Below are 24,466 nucleotides of genomic sequence, written 5' to 3'. Positions count from 1 at the left end.
AGGCAAACTATGGCAAAGTTATATTTAAGTCCTTTGACACTAATTTATGAAAATACATTAAATTTAAAAGATTGAAAATAGAAACTTTTTTAATTTTTCAGTATATAATGCATACAAATGTGCACTGAAAATTATTCCCGTGAAGCAGGCCTCCCACATTAATCACTCAGGGAAAAATTTATTTTCTATTTCATAGAGGTATAAATTTAGAGATCTAAAGCAAAAATTTATACAAAAGTTGTTAAATTCCAAACACTGCTTAATAATGATTACTAATACTGTATTGGTTGTCTGATTCGGAACTTGTTCTCATGACCTGGTACACAGCATGATCATGGCAGAAGTTTGTGCTATCTCAGATTCATGGAATGAGGCATCAAATTATTTTGTGGATATGGTCTCAGTATGGGGCCATTATGCATTTACCCATTATTAGTATTTTATTTATTTATCAGTCAAATCAGTTTAAACTAATTGAAGACGATTAACCCAGGAGATGTCAGGGAGAGGTAGATTATAGAAATGTAAAATCGTAGAATCGCTTGGGTTGGAAGGGACCTTTTAAGATCAGAGAAGATAGAATCTTCTTCTAACTCTGCCCAGCAGTGATAAGCCAATATTGCTTGAGCTATTTTCAGATTTGAGGATAAAAAATGAAGTTTCAGTGATTGCGCTTAGGTATCATGGATTTAGGTTTTAAGTTATCAGCTGGATTTAGCTTCTTCAGAACCCAAAGATACAACTGAACTTTCTTACAAGCACAAACTGTCTCCTTTTATATTCTTGTTTTAATGAAGTAACAGGAAAGCAAAAAGAAAATGAAGACTTGAGTCTCAGTAAATTAGACAGCTAATTTCTGGCAATGATTGGCAGTCAGAGTCTGGACTCACTACACAATTCCCAGTAAAGCTCTGCTTGGGCACAGCTTCCACTCGCCCAGACTGGCAGCTGTGGAGCACTCATGGAGCCAGCACAACATCTGCTGGGATTGCACACACACACACACACACATACACACAACCCTCTGCATTTCTAGAAAATGCAGTGGGTGAGAACATGCAGGCTTGAGAACAAGTGTGTGTTCTACAGTGTGGATGCAACCCACGTTCTTTGGTATATGTCCAGAGAATAGGAAAGCCAGCACATGTAAGCAGGGACCACCAGTTGTCTCACTTTCTCAAGCCTTCATATTCATCTGTTTAGTGTTGGCTGGTGTCATCAGGAAAGGTGAGTAAATATTCATTATCAAAACCTAATAGGTATCAATTCTGATCCTGCAGTGCCTCTAGATGAAGCAGTTCTATAATAGTCAATAGAAGCAATATAATCACTAGCCTGTTGCTAGGATTGGGCTTTTTCTTTCCTTCTCATGATTTTTAATTAGTACTTCTACCCTTTAGCATGAAAATTATACCAAAATTCTGAAGCAACAAAGCCTTATCTCTTTGAAAAATAAAAATCATTATTCCTGCACAGCTGATCTAACAAGGTGATTACTCAGATAATACAGTGCCTTCCTGCCATCTTGTGGCACTGCAGGGTTTGCAACTTACTGTTTGTTATACTGTATACTTTTTATTTCAAATTAACAGTTTTTAAGTTTCAGCTGTCATCTAGTTAAACAACACACACATACAGAGAGTGAAATCTTGGTCCAGCTAATTGCAGTGTCAAAAATCTCACTGATTAAAAAAAGTTCCAGACTATATTAATTTTATTTATTTCAATGTCTTATGATGTCAAAAATGAAAACAAATTGAAACTAACCAATGTAAAACTGGGTTTCAGGTTAATAGATTAGGTTACTCTTCTACTGAAATAATCTGCAGTTATGTATGAAATAATACCTTGCATTTGTATTATGAATTAATCTATATTTTTCATTTGGGATGCTTTTTCAAATCTTCCTAAAAAAAAAGGGAAAATGTATCTTTTATATGACTTCAGAGCCTGAAAGGGCTTGTTCAATGTTTACTTATTTTTCTAAAATAAAGGAACATATGAGATTGTGTTACTGTCCAATTTCCTGCTCCTGCTTTTAGGCTGGAATCACCAACTCGATCTTTGAGCATGGATGCACCACGAGGAATTAATATCAAAGCACAAGCTGGGAATATTGAAGCTCTTTCCCAGATGGATATCAAGCTACACAGCAGTGATGGCGTGGTGAGTTCAAGCCCTTCTTTTCCAATAACTGTGGTTGATCTTCTGTGTGACTCTAACTTCAAGTCTTTTTTCCAAGTTCTGTTAATTAAATTCCTCAGGTTTTTGGTGGCAGGATATTGAAATAAATAGTGCCAATAATAAAACTTTTATTTATGTAAATAATAGTACCAACAGACATAATGTTGTATTAGCTTAGAGAGATGCTTTCTAATAAAACTTGGATACTGCTTAGCTCTCCACTACCACAGTGGTTCCCAGGCACCCCAGTGGGGAACTTTGGCTCAGAAGCAGATTCAGCCCCAAAGTGACAAAATTAAGGAGGGAAACTCTGCAGACATCATTAACAGCAGGCAACATGCATCAGCCTATTTATCCCCTCTGCTGTACTGTGCCAGTTCTTCCACAGAGGAGCTACAGTCCAACCCACGTCCATCCTTAACCAGCTGGCTCTGCAGTGAGGCCTCAGCACCCAGGCCAGGACACACCTGGGTCCAGCAGCAATGCTTGTGTCCTGCTCTTCTGTGCATGGGCAGGAACCCTGTCACTTACCTTAGAATTATAGAGTGTATTGTGCTGGAAGGAGCCTTAAACATCCTCCAGGTCCAACTTCCCCTACCATGGCCAGGGACACTTTCAACTAGACCAGGCTGCTCAGAGCTCAATCCAATCTGGCCTTGAACACTTCCAGGGATGGGTCATCCACAATTTCTCTGGGCAACCTGTTCCTGTGCCTCACCACTGAAAGAAATTCTTTTTTATATCTAATCTATCTTCTTTCAATTTAAAGCCAGTATCCCTGATAAAGCATCCCTCCCCAGCTTTCTTGTAGGCTCCCTTTAAGTGTTGGAAGGTTGCAATGAGGTCTCCCCAGAGCCTTCTCCTCTCCATGCTGAACAATCCCAATTCTCTCAGCCTTTCCTCATAGTAGAGATGTTCCATCTCTCTGAGGATCTTCGTGTTCCTCCTCTGAACTCACTTCAACAGATCCCTTTCTTATTTTAGGGGCCCCAGAGCTGATGCAGCACTGCAGGTGGGGTCTCACCAGAGCAGAGCAGAGAGGCAGAATCCCCTCCTTGCCCTGCCTGTGCTGCTCCTGTTGCAGCCCAGGATGTGACTGATTTTCTGGGCTGTGAGCATGCATTGCTGGCTCATAAATAGGTTTTCATCTGTCAATACCCCCACATCTTTCTCCTCAGGGCTTCTCTCAATCCATTCATCACTCTGCTTGTATTCATTTTGGGGATTGCCCCAACACAGGTGCAGGACATTGCACTTGGCCTTGTTGAACTTCACGAGTGCTCTGCTACCAGGGTGGGCACCAGCTTATTCCTGTCCTGTGTTTATATCTGCCAAGAGCCTAGGGCTTAGAGAAACTTTGTATGTAACAAGTCCTTTGTAAAAGGCCATTCTTAAGCCTCTGCCTAGCCAAATTCAACTCATGGCATGTTATTGCTTTACTATCTCTAACAACCCCATTTGTCCTTCTTTTTCCCTTACAGCTTTTGCTCGATGCTGAAACTGTGCGACTGCCCAAGCTGCCTGAGGGTGCCAGGGGTGGATCCGGGATTTCTCAGGGGCTCTATGAAATCTGTGTGTGTCCAGATGGAAAGCTCTACTTGTCAGTGGCCGGCGTGGGCTCCACTTGCCAAGAATACAGCCGAGTCTGCCAGTGAGGCACCCAAAAAGTCACACACCCCTTTGGGCATCTGAGATTTGTATTACTCCTAAATAGCGTTACTGAAAGCATATTTTTCAGCATTTTAAAAACAAAGTACTTACAATTTAGGGAACAAATCTGCATCTACAGTTCTGGAATACAGGGTGTAAGGGGAAGAAGAGCACAAATGACATTTCCACTTCAGAAGAATGACTTGAATCAAATGTTTTGTCAGTAACATTTGGAAAACAGCCTTACAGAGAGCATAAAAAAATAAAACAAATGTTTCCTTGCTGAACTATTATTCAGTCAGATGATTATGTCAGTGTTCATATTTTTGAGATCCGTGGGTTTTCCTCTCACTACATGTACACACTTACTGTATTAGTGGGTGAAATTAAATTGAGGGAACTACTTGAATTATTTGTAAGACAAACCATTATTTGGAGGATTCAGAAAGTGCCAGCAAATGGTCTATGCAATTTTGTTCTTGCAATAACACAGGATAGAAAAATGTGGTATTTGTATGAGTTCTGTGTAAAAGATGTTGATTTCCTAATAGCTTTCTATTTTAATTTGGCAACACATATGCTGATTTACTTGTTACTGAGATTCATATAAAAATAACTAATGCAAAAACTCCAGAAGTCACAAAGGCCTCTCTGTGTCTCAAATCCATTCACTATACAACAGAGAAGTATGTTTAATAGCAATTGTTTATTCTACTGCCTGTACCATCATATTTATTTAAATCTTTTTTTATTTTAGGACATGCTAATTCAACAAGGCAATCTGTTGTGCCAGCTGGACTAGTAAAAAAAAAAAAAAAGTGTCTTCAGATTGTCTGACACAAGGAACTATTTGGGCAGTGGGAAAAAATCCTTTTATGCAGCCCACAGATTTCAATTAAGAGGAATATTTCATTCCCATCTGCACCTGTTTACTGGTATTTTTGATCCTGTCAGAGTGGGACTCCATCAAAGAGTAAAATAGTTATTATTTTTTACATTAAGACTTTGGATACAAAATAAATGCTCTATTGGCCTTGTAACAAAATACAACTGCAGTCCCATTCCCCTGTACAGTGTTGCACTGAACACAAATAAATTGTTTGCACACCTCTGGGTAGCAAGACTTGTATTTAACAGTCTAATGTTTAAACCTCATGGGTTTTTAATTCCTTTGATGCTGTTTTGTATGTACTTTACGATCTTATTATCCAGGAAGGAGCTATCACATAGTGCCTTGGTGTCTATTTACAGAAGGATTTTTAGTAAACCATGAATATCCACCTTTGGGAAAAAAAATTAATCATTACCTTTAAAACACAAGAATCAGGACAAAATAACTACTAACTTTTTTAAAACTTGCCACTTCAGCTCTGGTGAAAAAAGGGAAGAAAACAAGAAAAACACACAAAAACCAGAGCTGAGAAAGAGTCCCCCATTAACAGTTTTCACTATTATTATGGTAAAGCCCAGGGCAGTCCCTGCTTCAATGGCTGCCTTTGCAATTTCTCTAAGAGTCTGATGTACGGGACTAAAACTGCCTTTCAGCAATTTATGCAAACTCCAAGAGCTCCAGCAGCGCAAGTAGGAAACACTTAAGGTGAGCTTAGGCGAGTGAAGCAAGGGTTCACATTAGTGCTCCAACTGCTGTTACACTGCCTAAAGCAGAAGTAGGAAGCCACACATCTTCCATATCTGAAATTGCATTTTCTTGGGGTTAGACTCATTCACTTACTCCTGTCTTCAGGAGTGAGTCCAAGGTTCATAAGGAGAGAAATGTTTACCTCCACAACTGTATTATCTTGACATTATATGTCTCTAAGCCTAAGCCCTTAGCTGAGGCACACTTTAACAGAAACCTGTCTTCAGTATTCCTAAAAGCCAGTTTAGGTGGTTCTAGCCACATGCACAAGCTTTTACAAACCATAATACAAGCACACTTCATTGATTAGAAAGTTTGAGTACTAAAATAAAGGTCAGCAAATACCCTTGCATGTGCCAGATACCTAAAAACTGCTGCTACGAGTAACTTGGAGAACTGTAATGTCACCAATCTCATACAGGTGTAGTGTCAACAGCAAAACTGGGACTTGAGTCCTTAGAAATTTCAGCCATTGTTCTGACATCAAGGAACATATGCCCATTTCCATAGAGTATCAAACAAATAATTCACTAATCCAACCCCTAAATGTTAGCCAGATACTCCAAAATAGTTAAAATCTCTTTGTTCTGCTGGCAATAGAAGCACAACACTAAGTTATACATGTTAAGCTTTTGTTTTGGTGGCACATTTTCAATGTGATTTGCCAATTAATTGACAGCAAGGGATTGAACGGAGAGTTTCCAGGCAAGAATATCTTGACCCCTAAAGACCTAGAAAAATCAGGGTGCAGTCCCCTGGCTGGTAATACTTAAGCAGGATGGCACTTCATTTAGGTACTGCAATAACTATCACCTTTCTTGTGGAAATCTTCTGGACTTGCTTCAGTTCACTGGTGGATTCTGAGTAGTACCAAAACCTAAAGAGGTTTGCTGAACCCTCAGCACTGCCACCCAAATCACCAATGTGATCCTTTTCATTGCTTAAATTTGATTCTTCTTTTCATTATGCTACAACACTGACATCAGAGAGAACAGAAGTTGTGCACATGTTTTAAAGCATGACCGGCGACATCTTGTCACTATTTTTTCTCTTTTAGGTGTGGTTAGCAGAGAAACAAAATTTATGCTAATGTTACCAGAGCATAATCAGCGGATGCTACAATCTGAATTGCTGTTAATCTCAACATAGTTCATACATCACTAAATAACAACTTCTGATATCTCCATGTGGATGTCTATCCCCCCTCTTTAGTACTTCAAAATTACTGTTTCTGCTTGAATCAAACGTCAGTAAATAGTTACAGAGTAACAGAAAATTATAGCACAGGGAAGTGAGAGTATGGAGTTCTCTAGTTTATTTCCAAAAGCATTTTCCAAATGGAGAAGAGAAAAAATCACTACCAGCATAGTGAACTGATTTGTTTGCATATTTACTCCCTCAAAAAGAATTATTTACAGCTGTTATTGCAACTGGTTTCAATTGTTACACTGGAAAAGCTATAGAAAAGCTTCATTGGTGATTGTGCAAACACAAGCTTTTTTTTTTCCATTTCACAGTCCTTTAGTATTTGCAGTTGCCTATCTTTATATAGCTTTATGCAAAAGGAAATTGCAAGCATTGGAAACAGAGTTCTTGAATAAACTTTATACATTTTGAACAGTCTGCTTCTGCTTCTGTATTCAAATGAAACACAGCTTAAATGAATGTTTTCATTTTTAAAACAAAATTGTTTTTCCAAGACTAAGAATGTGAAATGTACTTTATTTAAAAACATGAACAGAATTCTTGGTCCCAGCTAAAAATATACTTACCAGAATTTAGGAAATGCTTTAAAATTAGGTTTCATTGGACATCTGGAATTCCTTTGTCTCAATCAATATAGGTGAAAGTAAACAAAGATATTACAGCAGTGCTACTGAATTAATCATCCAGAAAACAAACCAAAGAAAAGATAAACAGTTTTGATTAAAAATGCATTGACAAAACCCTTCATGTGACAAAAATTGTGTCTTCGTCAAATGAAAACATTTATTTTGGCTGCCAGGTTTAGTTATTTTTGAACTATTAGTTCTGCCTTTGTTCCCCAAGACCAATCCAGCCTTTCTCAAAGAGTTTAGATCCAGCAATGGAAAATCTCAAAGGGGGTACTAACTCCTCTACTTTAATTGGAAGAATTACAATAGATTTAATTACAGCCTTGTTTAAATCAACCCAAGTATACCAGTACCTGAATGCAATCCTTATAGTAAATTTTAAATCCTATTTCACAAATCATTACAGTAACTTTCCTGATAATAATTTGAGTACAAATATTGCAAAACTGCATTTTTTACACAATAAACCATTTATTCTTCTTCTAGTAGTCAGCTACACAAAACATCTATGTCCTTAACAAAGAAAAAAACAAAAAAAACAAAAAAAAAAAAAACAAAAAAAACCCCACAAAAATGACAAAAAAACAAACAAAACGAACAAAAAAAAAAAAAAAAAAAAACCAGAACAAAACCACAAACTAACAAAAGGTATTTTTCTTGTCACTAATTGCTGAGGGAAGTGTCCTGTGCTTTTTAGAATAGCTGTGCAACACCTCATTGTTTGAGAGGACAGCTTTTAAAGCACAAGATAGTAACAAGCCTATCAAGGCTTATTCCAACTGCAGTTCCTTAGATTTAAGCTGCCTTATATATAGTTGAATGAGCTTCCTATACCACTGACTTCTTGTTAAACTCCCCAACCGTAATTTTGGGAGACAAGAACTGGAGCTGCTTCTCCTAGATAAACTGCTGGTACCTGTGGGAGGTAGGAGATAGAGCTGAATGAAAAGATACTTTCTCTCATGAGAACTCATTTAATGTGCAGAATTACTTGTTAAATGTATTTTTGTGGAACCTACATGCTAACATTTACTTCTACAAACCCTTACTACGGAATCATCACATCCTAACTGTTCTAAACCTCCATACCTGACTTAGACACATTGCCAAGTCTCCCAGCTGAGCCAAAAGGAAGACTCAATTAAACATTTATGTGTTTTTATTTTTAATCAGGAATTAAATGCCACTTGCAAAATCAGGTTCTGTCAGAATATGGTCTCCTGGTCACACAAAACCTCTTTATTTAGGCTAGCTGTTACAGTGAGTTAAGCAAATAAGAAACTAAGAGACTTCCAACTGAGACACCTCACCTGTCTGTCCCTCTGCAGCCAAATATAAATTTCATTGTTCATTTCAATTCAGGAATAAAAGAATTAATTAGTGTTTCTGTGTCATTCAAGTTTTCTTTCTCAGCTTGGCTCAGTGTTTAAAATTGCTTCAGACCTTTAGCTTCCTAAGAACTGGGACCATTTTCTTTCTCAGTGTCAGCACTCAACAAAATATACAAAATAAACAAAATAAAAATTGTAACAGAATAGTTTAGTGGTTCTACACAGCCATGTTAACACTTTATAATAATAACACTGGCAAGGCAACATAAGTTGCTTATAAAACATAGTTATACATTTAGAAGATTTTCTTCCTCAAGAGCTCACATAAAAGCAGGAAAGTGTTCATGGTGCTCCTGTTACACTTTTGCATGCTTCCAATAAACCTTTTGCTTTAGCTCCATTTAAAATGAAAAGCATAAGAACTGTTTCCATTCCAAGTATTTTTCTTACCCTGAATACTATTCATCTGAGTTAATGCACAAAGTGAAGAACCACAAAGGAATCTAGTTTAAAAACATAGGGAATTAACTAAACTGATTTATTTCATGGCACAACAGGATTTGTGTTTTACTTACATGCTATTTATTGCAAAAAATCAGCAAAATGTACAATTTGTTTGAGAAAACTGCAAACATTTGTCATTGCAAAAAAAAAAAAAAAATTGAAGTGTCCTTTTCAATAGTATTTTAATATTTGTACAATTATTTAGAATTAATCAAAAAAAGATTGTGTATTTACCTATATAAAAGCTTCAAATATGTAAAGATAGCTTACATTATAAAATCAAAACACATCGGACTGAATTGCATGTTTGCATTTTTCTTTATTAAATTTATGGCACTTAATTTAATAGCAGAAATAATAATAGGGCTCCACAATCAGAAGCAGTATCATTTTCCAACTGTCACAATTCTTCAAGAACAAGGCCTTTATAATTAAAACTGAGGCATTTTTGATTGTGATTTTTTGTTTTTGTATTACAACACTATCACAACTGCATCAGCCCTGCAAACTTGCTGTTGTTTATTTTCCTTTATATTCTGTAAGTTAAATTACAGTTTCACTGTGCTGTCAAGTAGACAAGTGTAACAGTGTGCCCCTGGAAAATGTTTGACATTTATGTTTAATGTGGCTGATCCAGCAAAAAAAAAAAAAAAAAATACCTTTCATTTAGCATTATCCTTTTTTATTTTATAAATTTTTTTACAAAAAGCTAATGTTGAACATACTGCATGACAATTACCAAAAGTATTACAAACTATAAAAGAAAAAGTGTGAACTAATAATCATATTTCTCAAGGGCTGTAGTGAATAACAAAATAAAACCAGCATTACATTGCAGCACCTTTAAACATGTAACAAAAAACAGTGCTCTGTGTACACCAAAAATGAGTTACTGAATTGTACTATTACCAATGTTTGTGGAAAAATATACATTTATGTACACACACAAAGGCACACACGCAGGGGAAACAAAAGGACCTCAAGCATTTAGGCATCTGAAAACTGAGTTTTGGTGTTCCAAAAAATATCATAAAACACCATATAATAATGTTCACAGATTTTATATCATCCACATGCTTTTTCATTAAACAAAAGATGACAGGCTCTAAAAAAAACTAAATTAAATACTTAATTATTTTATAATAAAGTAAATGCAATCAATGCATGACATGATGTGGCATGTTAAATCAAGTATCATTATTCAGCATTAAAATAACTGTACCAGTTTACATGTACTAAACTATCCTTTAAATGTTTACAGTGTGATGCTGCAGCAAATTTATAATCAGATCCAGCTGATAAGAGTATTACTATGAGTGACATGAATGTCTACAGAACGCAAAAGAATACAGATATGCTCTGGAGTAGTATCTCCAAAGTTATTTAAATTCCACCCCATTTCCCATTTCATTGTATGTCCAGTCTTAAGATTAGTACATTGAAAACTGACATTACCCTTTCAGTAACATTACACTAAACGAAATAAATGTAATAAAGAGTTATTTATAATTACAGGCTTCATCTAACAGAAAGCTAAGCTTTGGTTATATAAAGTGCAGTTCAATAATATGCCAATCACAATGTTGTACATACATCTATTTTTTGCAGCTCAATTTCCTTGCAACTTCTAAAAAATATTCAGGTTTTACAGTTTGCTTAACAGCAGGCTCAGTTAAGAAAAAAAATCCCATTTAAGTAAATTTCAGTTCTAAATACCTTAGTACCATCAACCTTTGTGCAGGACACTTCTAAACCACTTGGCACCATGCAACCTCTTGGACATTCCATAATCTGCAGAATTGCATATGTATCTTGCCACTTGAAACAGCTAATTCTTGACAAAACAGTCCCCTGACCTTTTCAAATAATTTATACTTTTTGTTGTATGAAGTTTTCAAGTTTTATTATGATACAAGCAGTACATTCCATCACTCTCATAGCAACTTCTGAAGTAAACCTATCATTGGGAATCTGTGGAAAAGGAAGTAAGTCAGGATACCTAGTCTTTAAGCTATCTACTCCATAAGCCTCCAATGTCTGAACATCATTTGAAAGTCCTTCAAGTTGCTGACTGTACTCCTCTATTTTTTGTGCAAGGGCTGCTGGTTTTATGTCTTTGTCTGACTTGCCCTTCACAGCATAGTCAGCTGCAATCAAGGCTAGTTTAGTAGAAAGGTAGCACTTAAAGCACACCCATTCATTGGCATTTTTATGAAGGTCATTTCGTGCAGCTGAAAAGTTGGCTCGGGCCTGCCTAAGCCATCGACGTGCCTCCACAGGATTGCCAACGGACCTGAATGTAGGTGGGACAAAAAAGCGCTGGGAATAAGATGGCCCTGTGGAGGAGGGACACTTTTCTTTGTACTGTTGCCTTTCAGATTTGTGGCTTGTTGCTTCCTGATTCCATGAAGTGTAAAATCTCTGAAATGAAAATTTATCTGACTGAAATCGAGAAGCAGAAGATGAAAAGGGTCTCCTTGAGGCTCTGTCCATATTCTGATCCATAAAGGCCTGTTTTTCCATCCTGTTAATCTCATTCTGTAAGTGTTTGAAAACCTCATTAGCTATATCAAGATTCTCTGCATTTTTATCTGGGTGCCATTTAAGATACAACCTCCTAATAATCTTTTTTCTTTCAGATTCTGGAAGCTTCCAAGCCTGTTCAATCACAGATGTCACTTCTTTTAATATTTCTGGCAATGAGTTTGACTTCATCTTTTTTGGAGAGTGGTGTTTTGAGGACATTGTTTTGTGGCTCTCTCTACCAGTGAAGATAGGTGGAATTGCCCTTGGTCCATGTGCTGGAAATTCTGTAGGACTGGTTGGGGTAGAAGGTGTGCTATCTCTGCCTTGAGAGCTTTCCTCTGGTCTGGAAAATTTGTACAAGTCAAGGGAGCTCACTATTTTATATTCACTATATCCAATATCGATCTGGTAAATCTTCCCCAGAAAACTGGGGCTTTCATCATCTTCTCTTTCTACTTCTTGCACGATGATTGCATAGGTATAAGTAGGCTGATATGATCCATATATATCACCACCTTCAGAATCAACAAGGTAACCAACATATTCACCAGGATAAAATACATTCATTGGATCCATTAGAAGTGTATAGTGAATTTCAGCTGGTATAGGAGTGCCAGGTGTTGGTAGTTCAAGTTTTGATGGCTCAGAAGAGTCATACTTCACTCCTAAGCTGTCGAGCTTCTCACTGATCCGATAAATATCATTACAACCCAGCATAGCAATTAAATATGAGGTATCAGAAATCAGGTTGTCAGTTGCAGATTTTAAGGTCATGGCTAATGCTAAGAGGAAATTTATGTCCTTGCTGTCAGAATGCTGTATGTAAAGCAGTATTACTGCATTTCCATATCTCTTCAAGAAAGCAAATGTTTCACTTTTGCTGTGGGGAATAGGAGCAAACCCTTTAACTCTTAATGTTGTTTGCAACTTCTCAAAACAGGAAACTTTCAAACCTTCTCGCAAAGCTTTGCAAAGTCTTATTGCTTTTTCTTCATTAGCCAGAAAAGCATTGTCATTTTCATGCTTCATAATCCTAATGAGTCCTGTGATGAACTGCTCCGAAGACAACAGTAACTGTAACCTTCCCTGCAAAGAACATAATGCTCCAAACTGACAAATTTTGGGAGACTCCTCATCTAACTGTTCTTCAAGTATACTGCTAAGTAAGCGAGGCCTCAGTTTCTGAGGGAATAACATTATCAATTTAGTGTGAAAGCCATGGTCTTTGCCTAAGTAACACTGGCTAAGATCAACAAGCATCTGCACACCAATGTTACCTTGGATTCTGCTTTTGTAGTGGGGTGCATCATCAAAAACTAAGATACTAGACTTTACCAACCTACCATCTTGACTAGGAAGGTAAAGGGCAAAATCTCTCATATTCTCAAGGTCATTCCTAACCTTAACAGAATCATTCTGAAGACTTTTGAACAGGCCTGAAACTACTCTTTTAACTGTGCGCATTTCATTAGGATCCAATTGCTTTCCTTCCGAGCTCTTATATATGCGACCCAGAACTTCAACATACTGCTTTGTTGAAATGATGTCTTCAGTGCCCAAATGTTTAAACAACTGATGGAAAGTACCAAGTTCTAAAGGAAGTTTGTAAAGGTAAGGTTTAAAATCAGATTCATACTCAAGGTTTATTACCACCTCCTCAGGCTTAAGGAGCTTCCAACCTTCTTCCACCATTACAAAAGAAACTCCTCGAAGCTGAAAACGGAATTCCCTCTTCTCTGTACTAAGAAACTCATAAATGCTTCTTAAGACCTTGGCCCTAGTTTTCACCATGTCCTCATCCAAAGTTGTTATATTGCATATGTTCCTGCAGTTATTGATAACTTTGTCCAGAGGAGGGTCCAAATTAACATTCAGCATGGCTAAAACTTGCTCAAGCTGCTCTTGTGCACCAAGACTACTCCCCTCTTGTTCTTTGATGCTTAAAGGTGTTGCTTTCTCAGGAAGAATAGGACATGACGTCCACAGCAACTGCAACACATCGGTCTGCTTGAATTTAGGGTTCACCTGTGCCCCATTGAATCGTATAAGAGGAAGAGTTCCATTAACTTCTTGATACTGAGGATGAAATCTCACAAATTCTGCTGGAGCTCGTTCAGGGCACAGAAAAGGAATTAAAGACAATTCTTTCAGAAAATTTCCTGAAAAAAGGTCAGCTCTTTCTTGAAATATATGGTGGAGGAGAACATCGACAGTATTCTGTAGTGTTTCTTTAGACCAGTTTTCTGTATTTGCTCGCATGCTGATTTCCTTAGCAAACTGCAGTAACTGCTGCTGTGAAATGATGAATTTCAATCCGATATGTCGCAGAAAAGTTACCCATGATGGAAGGAACGCTGCTTGATTTTTTGGTTTTGTAAGTTGCTCCAGCTTCTTAAAAAAATCTTGAGGTATAAAGAATTTTTCAGGCAGCATAACTTCAAAGACTTTTACAGTCCTGTCATAAAAGTACTTTGCAGGTTTTAACCTATTGCTTGCATCATGAATGATCAAAATGCTTTCAAGCTTTTCAAACAGTTGTTCTTTCATTTCTGAAGTTTCTTCAATGCTAGTTAGCCTATTCTTTAAGTAGATCAAATGTTCTAATTTTGCATCATAAGACAGACTTTCAATTTTTGGCAAAAGATGTTTCAAGTACACTTCAAGATCATCCACAGAGACACAACCAAGCATAGTGTACAAGTCTTTCAAATGAACCTTCTCCTCAAGAAAAGCTGATGAAGTTGACTGTGTCCATCTGTCTACTTCTACTGATGGGATGCTTTTCGTGAGGACATAACATGTCCCATATTTTGCAATGCTGATGTATCGGCCACTGATTGATTTGTAACATGGAAGAGACTTTAAAATTTTAATGTCATCTTGAGATGTCAAATGACATAAGTTGCAATTGAAGTACATTAGGAGAGCCTCAAAGTCACTTTCTGCTAACTTTTCAGTCTTAAATGTTGATGTCTGTACCATATATTGTATGGCTTTCAGAATGCTGGAGGGATTATCTATGTTTGCTGTACGTCCTGACAACAAAGGCACTAAAGCACTGTCTTTGGAGCAGATTTTGTTCAATGCCAGCTGAATACAGCCTGTTTTCATTAAAGCATGGAAGACTTTATCACTCTGAGCATTTGGAAAGACAGCTATATGCATGATGCTGAGTGGCAGCAAAACATCAGACTCTGGCACAACCAGATGATTGGCTGAGACAGTAAACTTTACACCTGGAAGCAAAGTCCAGTCCTTCAAAGTTTCAATAACACCATCAAATTTTGCTTGTGTATCTTCTTGCTCTTCCTTAATATTTAGAGACTCACTGATAAAATGCCAAGCACTTTTAAGCCAAGATTCACTTGCAAAGTTTTCCTTCCATTTCATACAATTTCTAGTTTTATACTCTCTAGGCAGCACAGATGATAACAATTCAGCAAAACTTCTGATATCAAAGACTTTTGCTACTTCACTGCTAAGCAGAATATTGTTATATCTCAAATACAATGTGTTCATAAAGAGATCCTTCCGTGACGGAATCAGTTCATGGTATGTTGTCAAGAACTTTGGTCGCTTTGAATCAAAAACTTGCAAAACATTGTCAAGAGTAATGAGAAGTGGCAAACCCTCAATTTGGATTTCATTTTCTTCTGCATCTTTGAAACAGTAGTCAACCAGGAGTTTGAGGCTGTGGAACAGTTTCAGATTTGTCTGCTGAAGACGACAGGGTAACTTTCCAATGTGGCAATTAGAGTCTGGAAAAGAAAATGTCATCAAAAACAATCGGACATCAGCAGGTGTCACATAGGTGACAGGAATATCTGCATCTACCAAACAGTGGTAGAGATTTGCAGTCTCATCACAGTTATATACCAAATTAAATCCAATTTCTAAGAGTAAATGCTTTAGTCTGTAAACATTTTCGGCCACTGTCTTCCGTGTTGTGATGTTGTATTCTGTATTTTTGAGGTGCTGCAATTCATCTTGTAGCAAATTGTCAAAGAATGGTCTGCCTTTGTTCACAGCACACATGTTAACCCACGTGATGATAACAGCAGAATGCAGATCAGAACCATCAACATTTGGAGCTCTCATAACAGGTAAAAGACGCTTCAAATCTTCATAAATGCAACTGTAAACTGCTTTCACTAAGCAATACCAGTCTGGTTGAATATCAAGTCTATTAACTGGGAAAAAGGATAAAAACTTTTTTAAAGTATCTTTCACAGCATGAATAGGTGTGTTTTGCAGCACTGATACAGTGGGGTCAGTGCCTGGAAAATACCTCTTCTTCAGCTGAATCAGCAGTTCAACGTAGGCTGGTGCTATCAGCGCTGTCATTAGACTACTATTCCAGTCACTTCTTACTCCAACACCGTTATCATCACGCCACAGATTTCTTCTTGCAGAGTCCAGAGCAAAGTGTCCATTCACATGGAAAGGTAATCCAGTTTCTAATGACAAGGGCAAGAAACAGAAAGCTCTGTGGGGTTTTTTGTAATTATGAGTAATGCAAGCTGCTACTCCACCACGAGGGAAAAGAGTAATGTCTTCATTCTTGTGGGCTGAAACTACACTTTTGGATACCTTTTCCATGGCAGAAAAGCCCGACCTGTTACAAATTAACCAAGTGGTGAGATTTCCTTCAGAGTCTTCAGTATCCATTGTGTAAGTAATCTGCTGTACAGGTATTTCACTTAGCTGCTTCTTTTTAGTTACACTGTCAATCACAGATGCATGGAATTGCTTTCGTTTTAGTCTGTCTCCATCAGTGATTTTGCCTTGCACAGAATACAGGACATTCAGTGCTCCTGTTGTTTTTTCTACCTCACAAATAGAAATTTTTTCCATATGGTTCAAAAACATTAGGAGTTCTGCTCCATCTGTACGCAGCTTATCCAAAAGATTTTGGACCATTCTGTCTGAGCATGGAACTGATGAAATTTCTGATACTTTTGCCATTTCTCCATTTCGAAGAGGAAACCTAAACATTGTACAATTGTCCAGTTTAAAGTGATTTCCTAAGTAGAGATCCAGTACATCTGAGAACTGTGTTCTGAAATCTGCATCTAAATCTCTAAACATGCGGCCAGGACTTGTTGACGTTGAACCTGGTGCGTATCTCGCATGAGGATCAAAAATGCAAAGTATATCATTGCCAGACAGGAAAGAAGGGCAATCTGTAATGTGATAAACAGAATTGAAACCTATACCATATTGTCCAGTTTTACAGGGATTTCCTACTTTTGTACCTTTTCCAAGGTTCTGGATTCCCCGAATATCATCTTCTGTAAAAGGCTGATTGTTGTAAACACACAGTGCTGGTCCTTGAAGTGGTGCCCATTTCTCATCAAAAATTCTATCAGCTGGATGCTGTCTAGGATCAAACACAAAACAGATCTCTGTAGCTTTTGCATCATCTGCATTCTGAAGGAGCTCTTTCAGCATTTCTTTTTCTGAAGGGTAAGCATTCAGAATGCTTTTAATTCTACTAGTCAATTTTTCTTTCTGGCCAAATTCTGTTCCAAGTGTAGTAAAACAGATATTTGATGCATATCTTTCTAAAGCTTTATGGCGTTTTGGTATTGCTCCAAGCTTCACTGCAACTTCTCTTGGAATATCGCCATGACAATATTTAACAGTTGTGTCTTTAACTTTTATCCAAGGACAGTCATTGTAACACAAAGACTTTGCAGGCAAAAGTGCAAGACGAGTATCTGGCAACAAAATTTCACCATACTTTTTCTCACAAAATTCCTGCTTCTTCTCCCTAATGAGACCCCATATTCCTTCGCTAATTATTCTCCTGCAGAGCTGAAAGTTGTCTTCTGTTAGTTGTTTGGTCCCTCTCTCCTGATTTATTAATTCTAGAACCACAGCAAAGTCCTCAACTGTGAAAGCCTGTCTTACACCCACACTTTCAAACAGCTCACGGAAACTGTTTTTGTATTTGTTAGGCAATTGATAGAGATAGGGTGCTGCTTCAAAATTCAAATGAAAAGACACTTTTGATGGATCAGCATACACATTCTCAACCAAAATAAAACTACAGTTTGTTAGCTGTTCAATTATCATGGCTTTTGTTGATTCACTCTCTAACATTGCTTCATGCAGGTATTTGTAACAAGCATTAGTGATGTTTTCTTGATACAACGTGATTCCATCAAATGACTTTGCAACTTCTTCTAACTGATTTATGACTAAATTAACAGCTGGTTTCTTAAGTAAACCCAAAAATTCTTTGACAGCTAATGACAAAGTACCACAACCTTTAAAAGAGTGGGAATTTTCATTAAGAATTGGTTGTATGAGGCAAACTATATCTTGATGATCAGCAGTGAAAAGATCATTTGCTGAAAACATTGCTTCAGGCTGAAAATCACTACCTTTCCAGTGCAGTGAGAAGCCTGCTGGTTTGCTAAGGAATGGAAGGAAAGGAATGTTTTGACATTTTGCAGCAAATTCTTTAGCTCTAGGATCCCTAGATTTCAATTTTTCATCAATAAGACTCAAGATAATACTGCTCCTGAGACAAGCTGCAGCATGATCAGTCTTGTTAATTTCAGCTACTGACTCTGCACGTTCTATCAGATCCTCCCATAAAATATCATCTTTAGCCATTCCCAACTGCACAAGTTTAACCAAAACAACAGGGTTAAGATAATCCTGCGTGGTACCATAAGGAAATCTTCCATCCTCAGCATCATACAGCTTTGCAACTCTTCCTTCAGGATGGATCAGTCTTGATGGTGTAACTAATGAATGTCCATCCAATGAACAGGGAATACATGGAGTAGCACGAAGAATTCCTGAGAACTCCTCAACTTTTTCATTGAGAACATAACGCATCAAAGGATCACGTAGCTCTGCATCAATCTCCTGAATATTAGGGAAAAATACCTCAGAAAAGAACTGTTTCTCAGAGAAAGTGTTCTCCAATAATATGTGTTTGCATCCTGCTTCCTCAAATCCTGTCTTTACCCAGGATGGAAGATCTACAGCACACAGATTTTTGGAACCAGTTTTTTTAAGGTACTTCAGAAAGATCTTGAAGGCTGATGGCCCAACATCTGGCCGTTTCAGTAGGGAGTCGTCTAAAAACCTTACATTCTTCATGGAAACCCAAGATGAACCATCAGAAAACACTTTGATCCCTTCTTTGCTTTTCATATGAGCTATGTCCTCATAAAACCCTTGACAAATAACAGAAAAATCATCATGAACTGAATCAGGATCTGGCCACACTGCACAGTAACTGTAGTCAACCAGCTCACCATTGATTGCCATGTCACGTAAAACACAAAGGGCCTCTATGTAGGCTTTTACAATAACATGCCTCATGAACACTGTATTCCATCTTCCTTTTGTGTCTGTTTTCCAGATCTCTTTCCGATTTGAAGTAACTGCAAAGCAGCCATTTATGTGAAGAGGTAAGCCTGTTTTTATTCGCAGAGGTAAATAGCAGAATACTTCACCTATGTTGTTGCAATTAGGCTTCACAATCCATTTTTGATCCTGGGTTTCAGACAGCAGCACTCCTACACCACCACAGGGGACTAGGCCTAGTCTTCGTCCACTTTCATGCAAAGAAAATTTCAAAGCATCTCCAACATCCATGCAAGAACATATAAGCCACGTTGTTGAATCTACCGTTTTCTGTGGCAATTCATCACCTGATCTTTTCGTCTGTCCTGATTTAGCCATTTCAAAGAAAGCAGCTGGATCATCTTCGGTGCCTCTGAAAAGTGGAGACTGTAAATCGGCAATCCGCCTAAACACATGGTGAAATTCTTCTACTACTATCTGCATGATACATGATGACTTTGGTGTTTCAGTGGGAAGCTTTTTAGTACTGCTGCTACACACTTTCATGAGTTTAGCTGCTTCCTTTAAAACACTTACATTTGGTGCAGTCAAGGCTTTGGAAGAACACAGATTTTTTCTGATAGTAACGACATCTTGTGCCACACCGGGATCATCTGCTTCAATCTTCAAGTATTTCAAAACCATTGAATTTACACTCTGAGCAAATATTATCAGTCTATGACCGCAAATGCTAAATTCATCCACAAGAGAGTAAATGTCTGCTGTATTGTAGGATGCACTGCTGACTTCACTCACTTTAGCTTCCTGCTGAGTCCTAAAGGACAGCCTGAAAAGCGTTCCTTTGTAGCTATAGGGAGATTCTACTGTCAGTGGTAGCTGGCAACCAAAAACTCCTATAAATGGCTTAAACTGGTTTGGAAATTTTCGTAGTCTCTTCTGTTGCTTACTCCAGTTGATTTTGATGCCAGGGTTTGATTTATCTCTGATATGCTTACTTATATGGTTGACATTTGGATCAAACATAATCATGAACTCCCGGCTCAAAATAATAGGAACATCAGTGATATGATAAACAGAATTAAATCCCAGCCCAAATTTTCCTACTTTGTCAACTTCACTCCTTTTTAGAGATTCTCCTAATCGAGTTATATTTAGGAAATCAGAGTCAGAAAACTCTGAATTATTGAATGACCACAAAGCTGGACCATGACATGCTGCCATTCCTGGATCCAGAAGGTTCTCTCTTATATCCATATTTCTTCTCATGTCAATAAGAAAATTGCATTCCGTTGCATTAGCATCATCAGCATTTTGAAGAAGCTCCTTAAAGATATCTGAAATGGAAGGATATTCTTCCAATATGTTTTTAATTCTCACGGTCAGAGGCTCTCTTTGCCCAGATTGCTCAAACCCCATATTTTCTGGGTTAATCAGTCTTGTGCTAAGGCATGGGACATTTAACCACTCAGCAGTTTTCATTGGTATGTCTTCATGCACCAAAATTATGGGTTCAACAGAATCCTCAAGCAGATCATTTAAGTCATCAACTTTGATGTCACAGTAACAGCACTCATGAATTGGCTTCATTGCAAGTTTATAAGGAAGTTTGCCACTGTACAGCGGCATGGGCGTATGCAGACTCGCAGGGATTTGATTGCTGTACAACCATCTTATGATACTCAACATAATGTGAAGGCTTTGCTTGCTCTCTTGTTCCGAGAGAGACTGCTCACTCTTCAGATATATTTTCTGAATGACCATAGAAACATGGTCTGGTGTTAACTCCTCAATTGAACCACAACATTTAAACAACTGGTGAAACTTTGCCATAGTTTTTGGAACATAATGTAGATAAGGCTGGAGATCAAGATCAGGAACTGATTTTATAACTGCTTGTGCGAGGGAACAAAATGTTTTACCTGTCCAAACCCAGGGAAATTTGAGGGATTTAAAAGCTTCTTTGCCTTCTTCTAGATGATCGTGCATAAATCCATAAATCTCAAGCAAGATATGCTGAAATTGATAGTAGTCCTCATCACTGAAGGTTTTAGAACTATGCCAGTCAACTACCACCTTGAAATGTTTCAAGACTGCTTTTATACTGGGCTTGGTGGGGATGCCAAGTGCTTTCTCTATATCCAACACTACATTTTCCACAAGAGGAACCGAGGAACCAACTAAAATTGCGTGTGATATATCACACATTTCTGGTGGTGAACACAGATTACAGTGATCTCCCTTCCAAACCAAGGACCCTGGATAATTTGGAGGCCTTTCCTTACTTGCAGGAATCCATTTTATCTTTTTCATTGCAGTTTTTGTTTCAGATGATTGAAGCAGCATATGGTTTTTGTTCAAAATCGTCAAGAGAGTTCTAGCTTTTCTTAACAGCAAATCATGATTGGCGTTAGAGTCAGCATGCAAACTTTCAATTTTTTTTGCCACCCTCAAGATATCATTTTCCTCAAGATTGGCTTCATTTTTTAAGCCTATTTGTCTCAGTGAATGAAGAATATCTGAGGATGTAAAAATAACAGGGGGGAAGCAACTTTCCTCCTCAGCATAAAACAAATGTTGCAGAAGTTCTACCTCAGGATCAAAGAGTTCGTTTGCTGACACTATCTTTTCTGGTGAGAGCTGAATAAACTTTAGTGGTGTCAGCCAATCTATCACATCTGTATTCTCATTTTTCAGAAAAGTCAGATTTTCAAGAACCCATTGCATTATCTGTGCTGTTTCATCATATGAATAAAAATCATTTCTTATGTCTTCTATAACAACCTTCAAGCAGTCTGTGCTCTTTAGCTGTTCTATTTTCAGCAAATTAGCTAAGCGAATAGTTGCTTCATCACTGCTGTCAATTATTGGAACAGAAAACCTTAGACCAGGAGGAATTTTGGCAGTGTGGTGTAATACCTTACTACCTTTTAGTCCAGTATACACAGGGACACTTGCATCAGATGATTTTTCAATTTTTTTAAATATTAGCAATTCCTGAATAATTTTCTTCTCTTTTTCATTTGCATCTGTTAAACTAGCTAAGAATGCCCTAAGAGCATCTTTATGTGTTGGTGGGAATGACGCAACCTGATTGCATAGTTTCTGTAAGGACATTTTTTCCATTATTTGTAAAACAGCACTTGGCAATGGTGGATGCACATATTTTTTTATAAGTGGATGCTGGATAGAAACATCCAGTTTCTTAAGTACAACTCCACCAATTTTCTGAATAATATCAGCTAAATATTCTGGGAGCTGAGTCTCAGATTCATCTTCCAAAATGATGGGTGATGGATTCCTAAATCTAACCAGTTCCACTGATGTTTGATTTTCCTCCAGCAGCGTCCTGGGGATAAGTGGCATTTCATCAAACACACTCAAGTCATCAGAAAAATGTATATATAGATTCTTCCAGACCATCTTGAGCCAGGAAACTGATGGGTGCTTTTTTTCTTCCAAGCCTGGATACCACTGTACAACCACATCTCTCCCAGGCCATACACTGTTCATAACTTCTTTAATGAGCCGGGCAAACCTTTCTGGGTTCAGGAGCTGCAGCTGAGTGCATGGCCTCCCTGAAATTACAGCAAAAGGGAAAAGCTGTGAAAATCACAGAGTTAGTTAGCAAATGGCTTCAAGGGGCAAAGAAAAAGGAAAACAAGGAAAGAAAGTCTAATCTGTGCTGTCTTTTTCTAGGGAAAAAAAAAAGGTTTGTTAACCAGGACTGCAGAAACCAGTTTCTTTTGTTTTCAGGAGTTAATGAAAAGCAAATACATTCCACATTAGTATGAAAGTATAAACAAATGGAAAATTATCAGTATGTTATCATTACCTTTGTTAGTTTAACACAAAAGTTCTCAGGCATACATAGCAACTAGAGATTTAGAATTGAACTACAAACTTTTTTTTTTTTTAGTTGATTCTTTACCCAATTTATTTGCCTAGTGGTAAATAAAAATTTAATCCTTTATCTCTCTATAACTGCACATGTTCAAACAAATTTGAAAGATTATTTATTAGATATAGTAAAGTGGTTCAGGTGCAGCTGCTCTTACAACTAAAACTGACAATAAACTAGACTCAAGAAGTACTGAAACTAAGTCTATATGTTTTTACTCTTATTGTTGAAGTTCTCACTAAAATAAATATCTCTTTACACTCATGTCTTAATTATCATTAGGAAAGTTTATACTTAAAACCAACAGAACTTCTGGGAGTAAAACAGCACAGAATAAAAAAATACCACTATTTCCCAACACATCAGAAATAATGACAGAAGTGAAAGTAAGACAATCATTTGAATTTCACATCTTTCATCACACATCTAGATAACATTGCCATTTCCTTGAAGGCAACAGTCCAAATAAAGATTAAGAGCATTTATAGACATCCTTCAGAAAAAGTATTTTTTCTTTCACTTCATGCCTACCAAGCTACAGACTCTGATAGTTCTATTGAACAGAAAAACAGGTGAACACATCAGCCTTGTAAAAGTGAGGAAAACTTGCAAAAAGGAGTCCACAGAAGATAAGAATCTACTTAAAAGCTAAACTTAAATCCCATTTTTGTAATTTGAGAACAAAAGTTAAAAATGCTGGTTTTAAAACTATACAGATAATGATAAAGTACTGGAAGTTTTCCTGCATGTAAAATTAATATAACTAACTAAACCAATGAAAATATTGATAATCTCTATGTACCATAATTACAAGGTTTTCTTCCTCAATATACATTTCCCCTCAGTTATATTTAGAAATCTTTTCCTAATTATGTTAGGTTGCTAACTCTTGGAAGCACTATTTGGCAAGTTTTTTTACAATAAAGCTGGGGCAATAGGAAAAGCTAATCACCAAATTCACACAAATATCAAGCTTCAATCCAAACCAGTACATCTTCAACTAATAACCATACCTGAAAATCCCCAGAGAAGCTGTTGTGCTAGAATACAATCAAATCCACTTTTAGAAAACATCCTGTGAACTACATACACTAAGTAAAGAAACAGTTACTAACTAGACAAATACAGTTCACATTTTAGGAGAGTAAAAGTCAGATCTGTTTGTCTTTCAACAACACAATAAAAACAATTGCACTCAAAGAAACAATATAAAACATTTCTGTTTCTGCAACTGTATTAGAAATCTCTCTCATGGAATTTCTACAGCTATATAGATAAAATTCTTGACATATTAAGATTTCTAAACCTGTTAAAACCCCCTCTAATACTTACTATTTATAGTAACATACAACTTTTATGGCAGTGCAGTTCTACAATTACGCAGAATCATTAAGTGAAGAATAATTTAGGAGGAGGTAGAATGAAAAGTAGGACACCTAAATCTTTTAAAGGATTATCTAATAGTATTTAATAATTCTCAGAACATTTAGAAGACTACTCGCCATATTTATTTACAAAAAATATGTCATTTTAATGAATGAGAAGCATACTACCAAGACCAAGTCCCTAG

The 24,466-nt window shown here is 37.1% G+C and overlaps 2 protein-coding genes across 12 annotated transcripts in view; one reads left to right on the top strand and one right to left on the bottom strand.

The window, feature by feature from the left end:
• The window catches only part of SGCG (sarcoglycan gamma), a 103,016-nt gene extending 98,072 nt beyond the window's left edge, over nucleotides 1–4,944 (top strand). For all 6 annotated transcript variants that reach the window (XM_021530623.3, XM_021530621.3, XM_021530622.3 and 3 more), the window contains 2 exons: nucleotides 2,043–2,166; nucleotides 3,666–4,944. In XM_021530623.3, coding sequence (XP_021386298.2) covers nucleotides 2,043–2,166; nucleotides 3,666–3,839 — 298 coding nt within the window. In that variant the 3' untranslated portion in view covers nucleotides 3,840–4,944. The remainder of the gene's footprint in view (nucleotides 1–2,042; nucleotides 2,167–3,665) is intronic.
• A 1,821-nt stretch (nucleotides 4,945–6,765) lies between these two features.
• SACS (sacsin molecular chaperone) overlaps nucleotides 6,766–24,466 on the bottom strand; it is a 58,450-nt gene continuing 40,749 nt past the window's right edge. For all 6 annotated transcript variants that reach the window (XM_021530628.2, XM_021530626.2, XM_021530629.2 and 3 more), the window contains one exon: nucleotides 6,766–22,573. In XM_021530628.2, coding sequence (XP_021386303.2) covers nucleotides 11,013–22,573 — 11,561 coding nt within the window. In that variant the 3' untranslated portion in view covers nucleotides 6,766–11,012. The remainder of the gene's footprint in view (nucleotides 22,574–24,466) is intronic.

The sequence above is a fragment of the Lonchura striata genome, chromosome 2, assembly GCF_046129695.1.
Source record: "Lonchura striata isolate bLonStr1 chromosome 2, bLonStr1.mat, whole genome shotgun sequence".
NCBI classification, from domain to species: Eukaryota; Metazoa; Chordata; class Aves; order Passeriformes; family Estrildidae; genus Lonchura; species Lonchura striata.
This window is presented reverse-complemented; position numbering and strand designations above follow the sequence as displayed.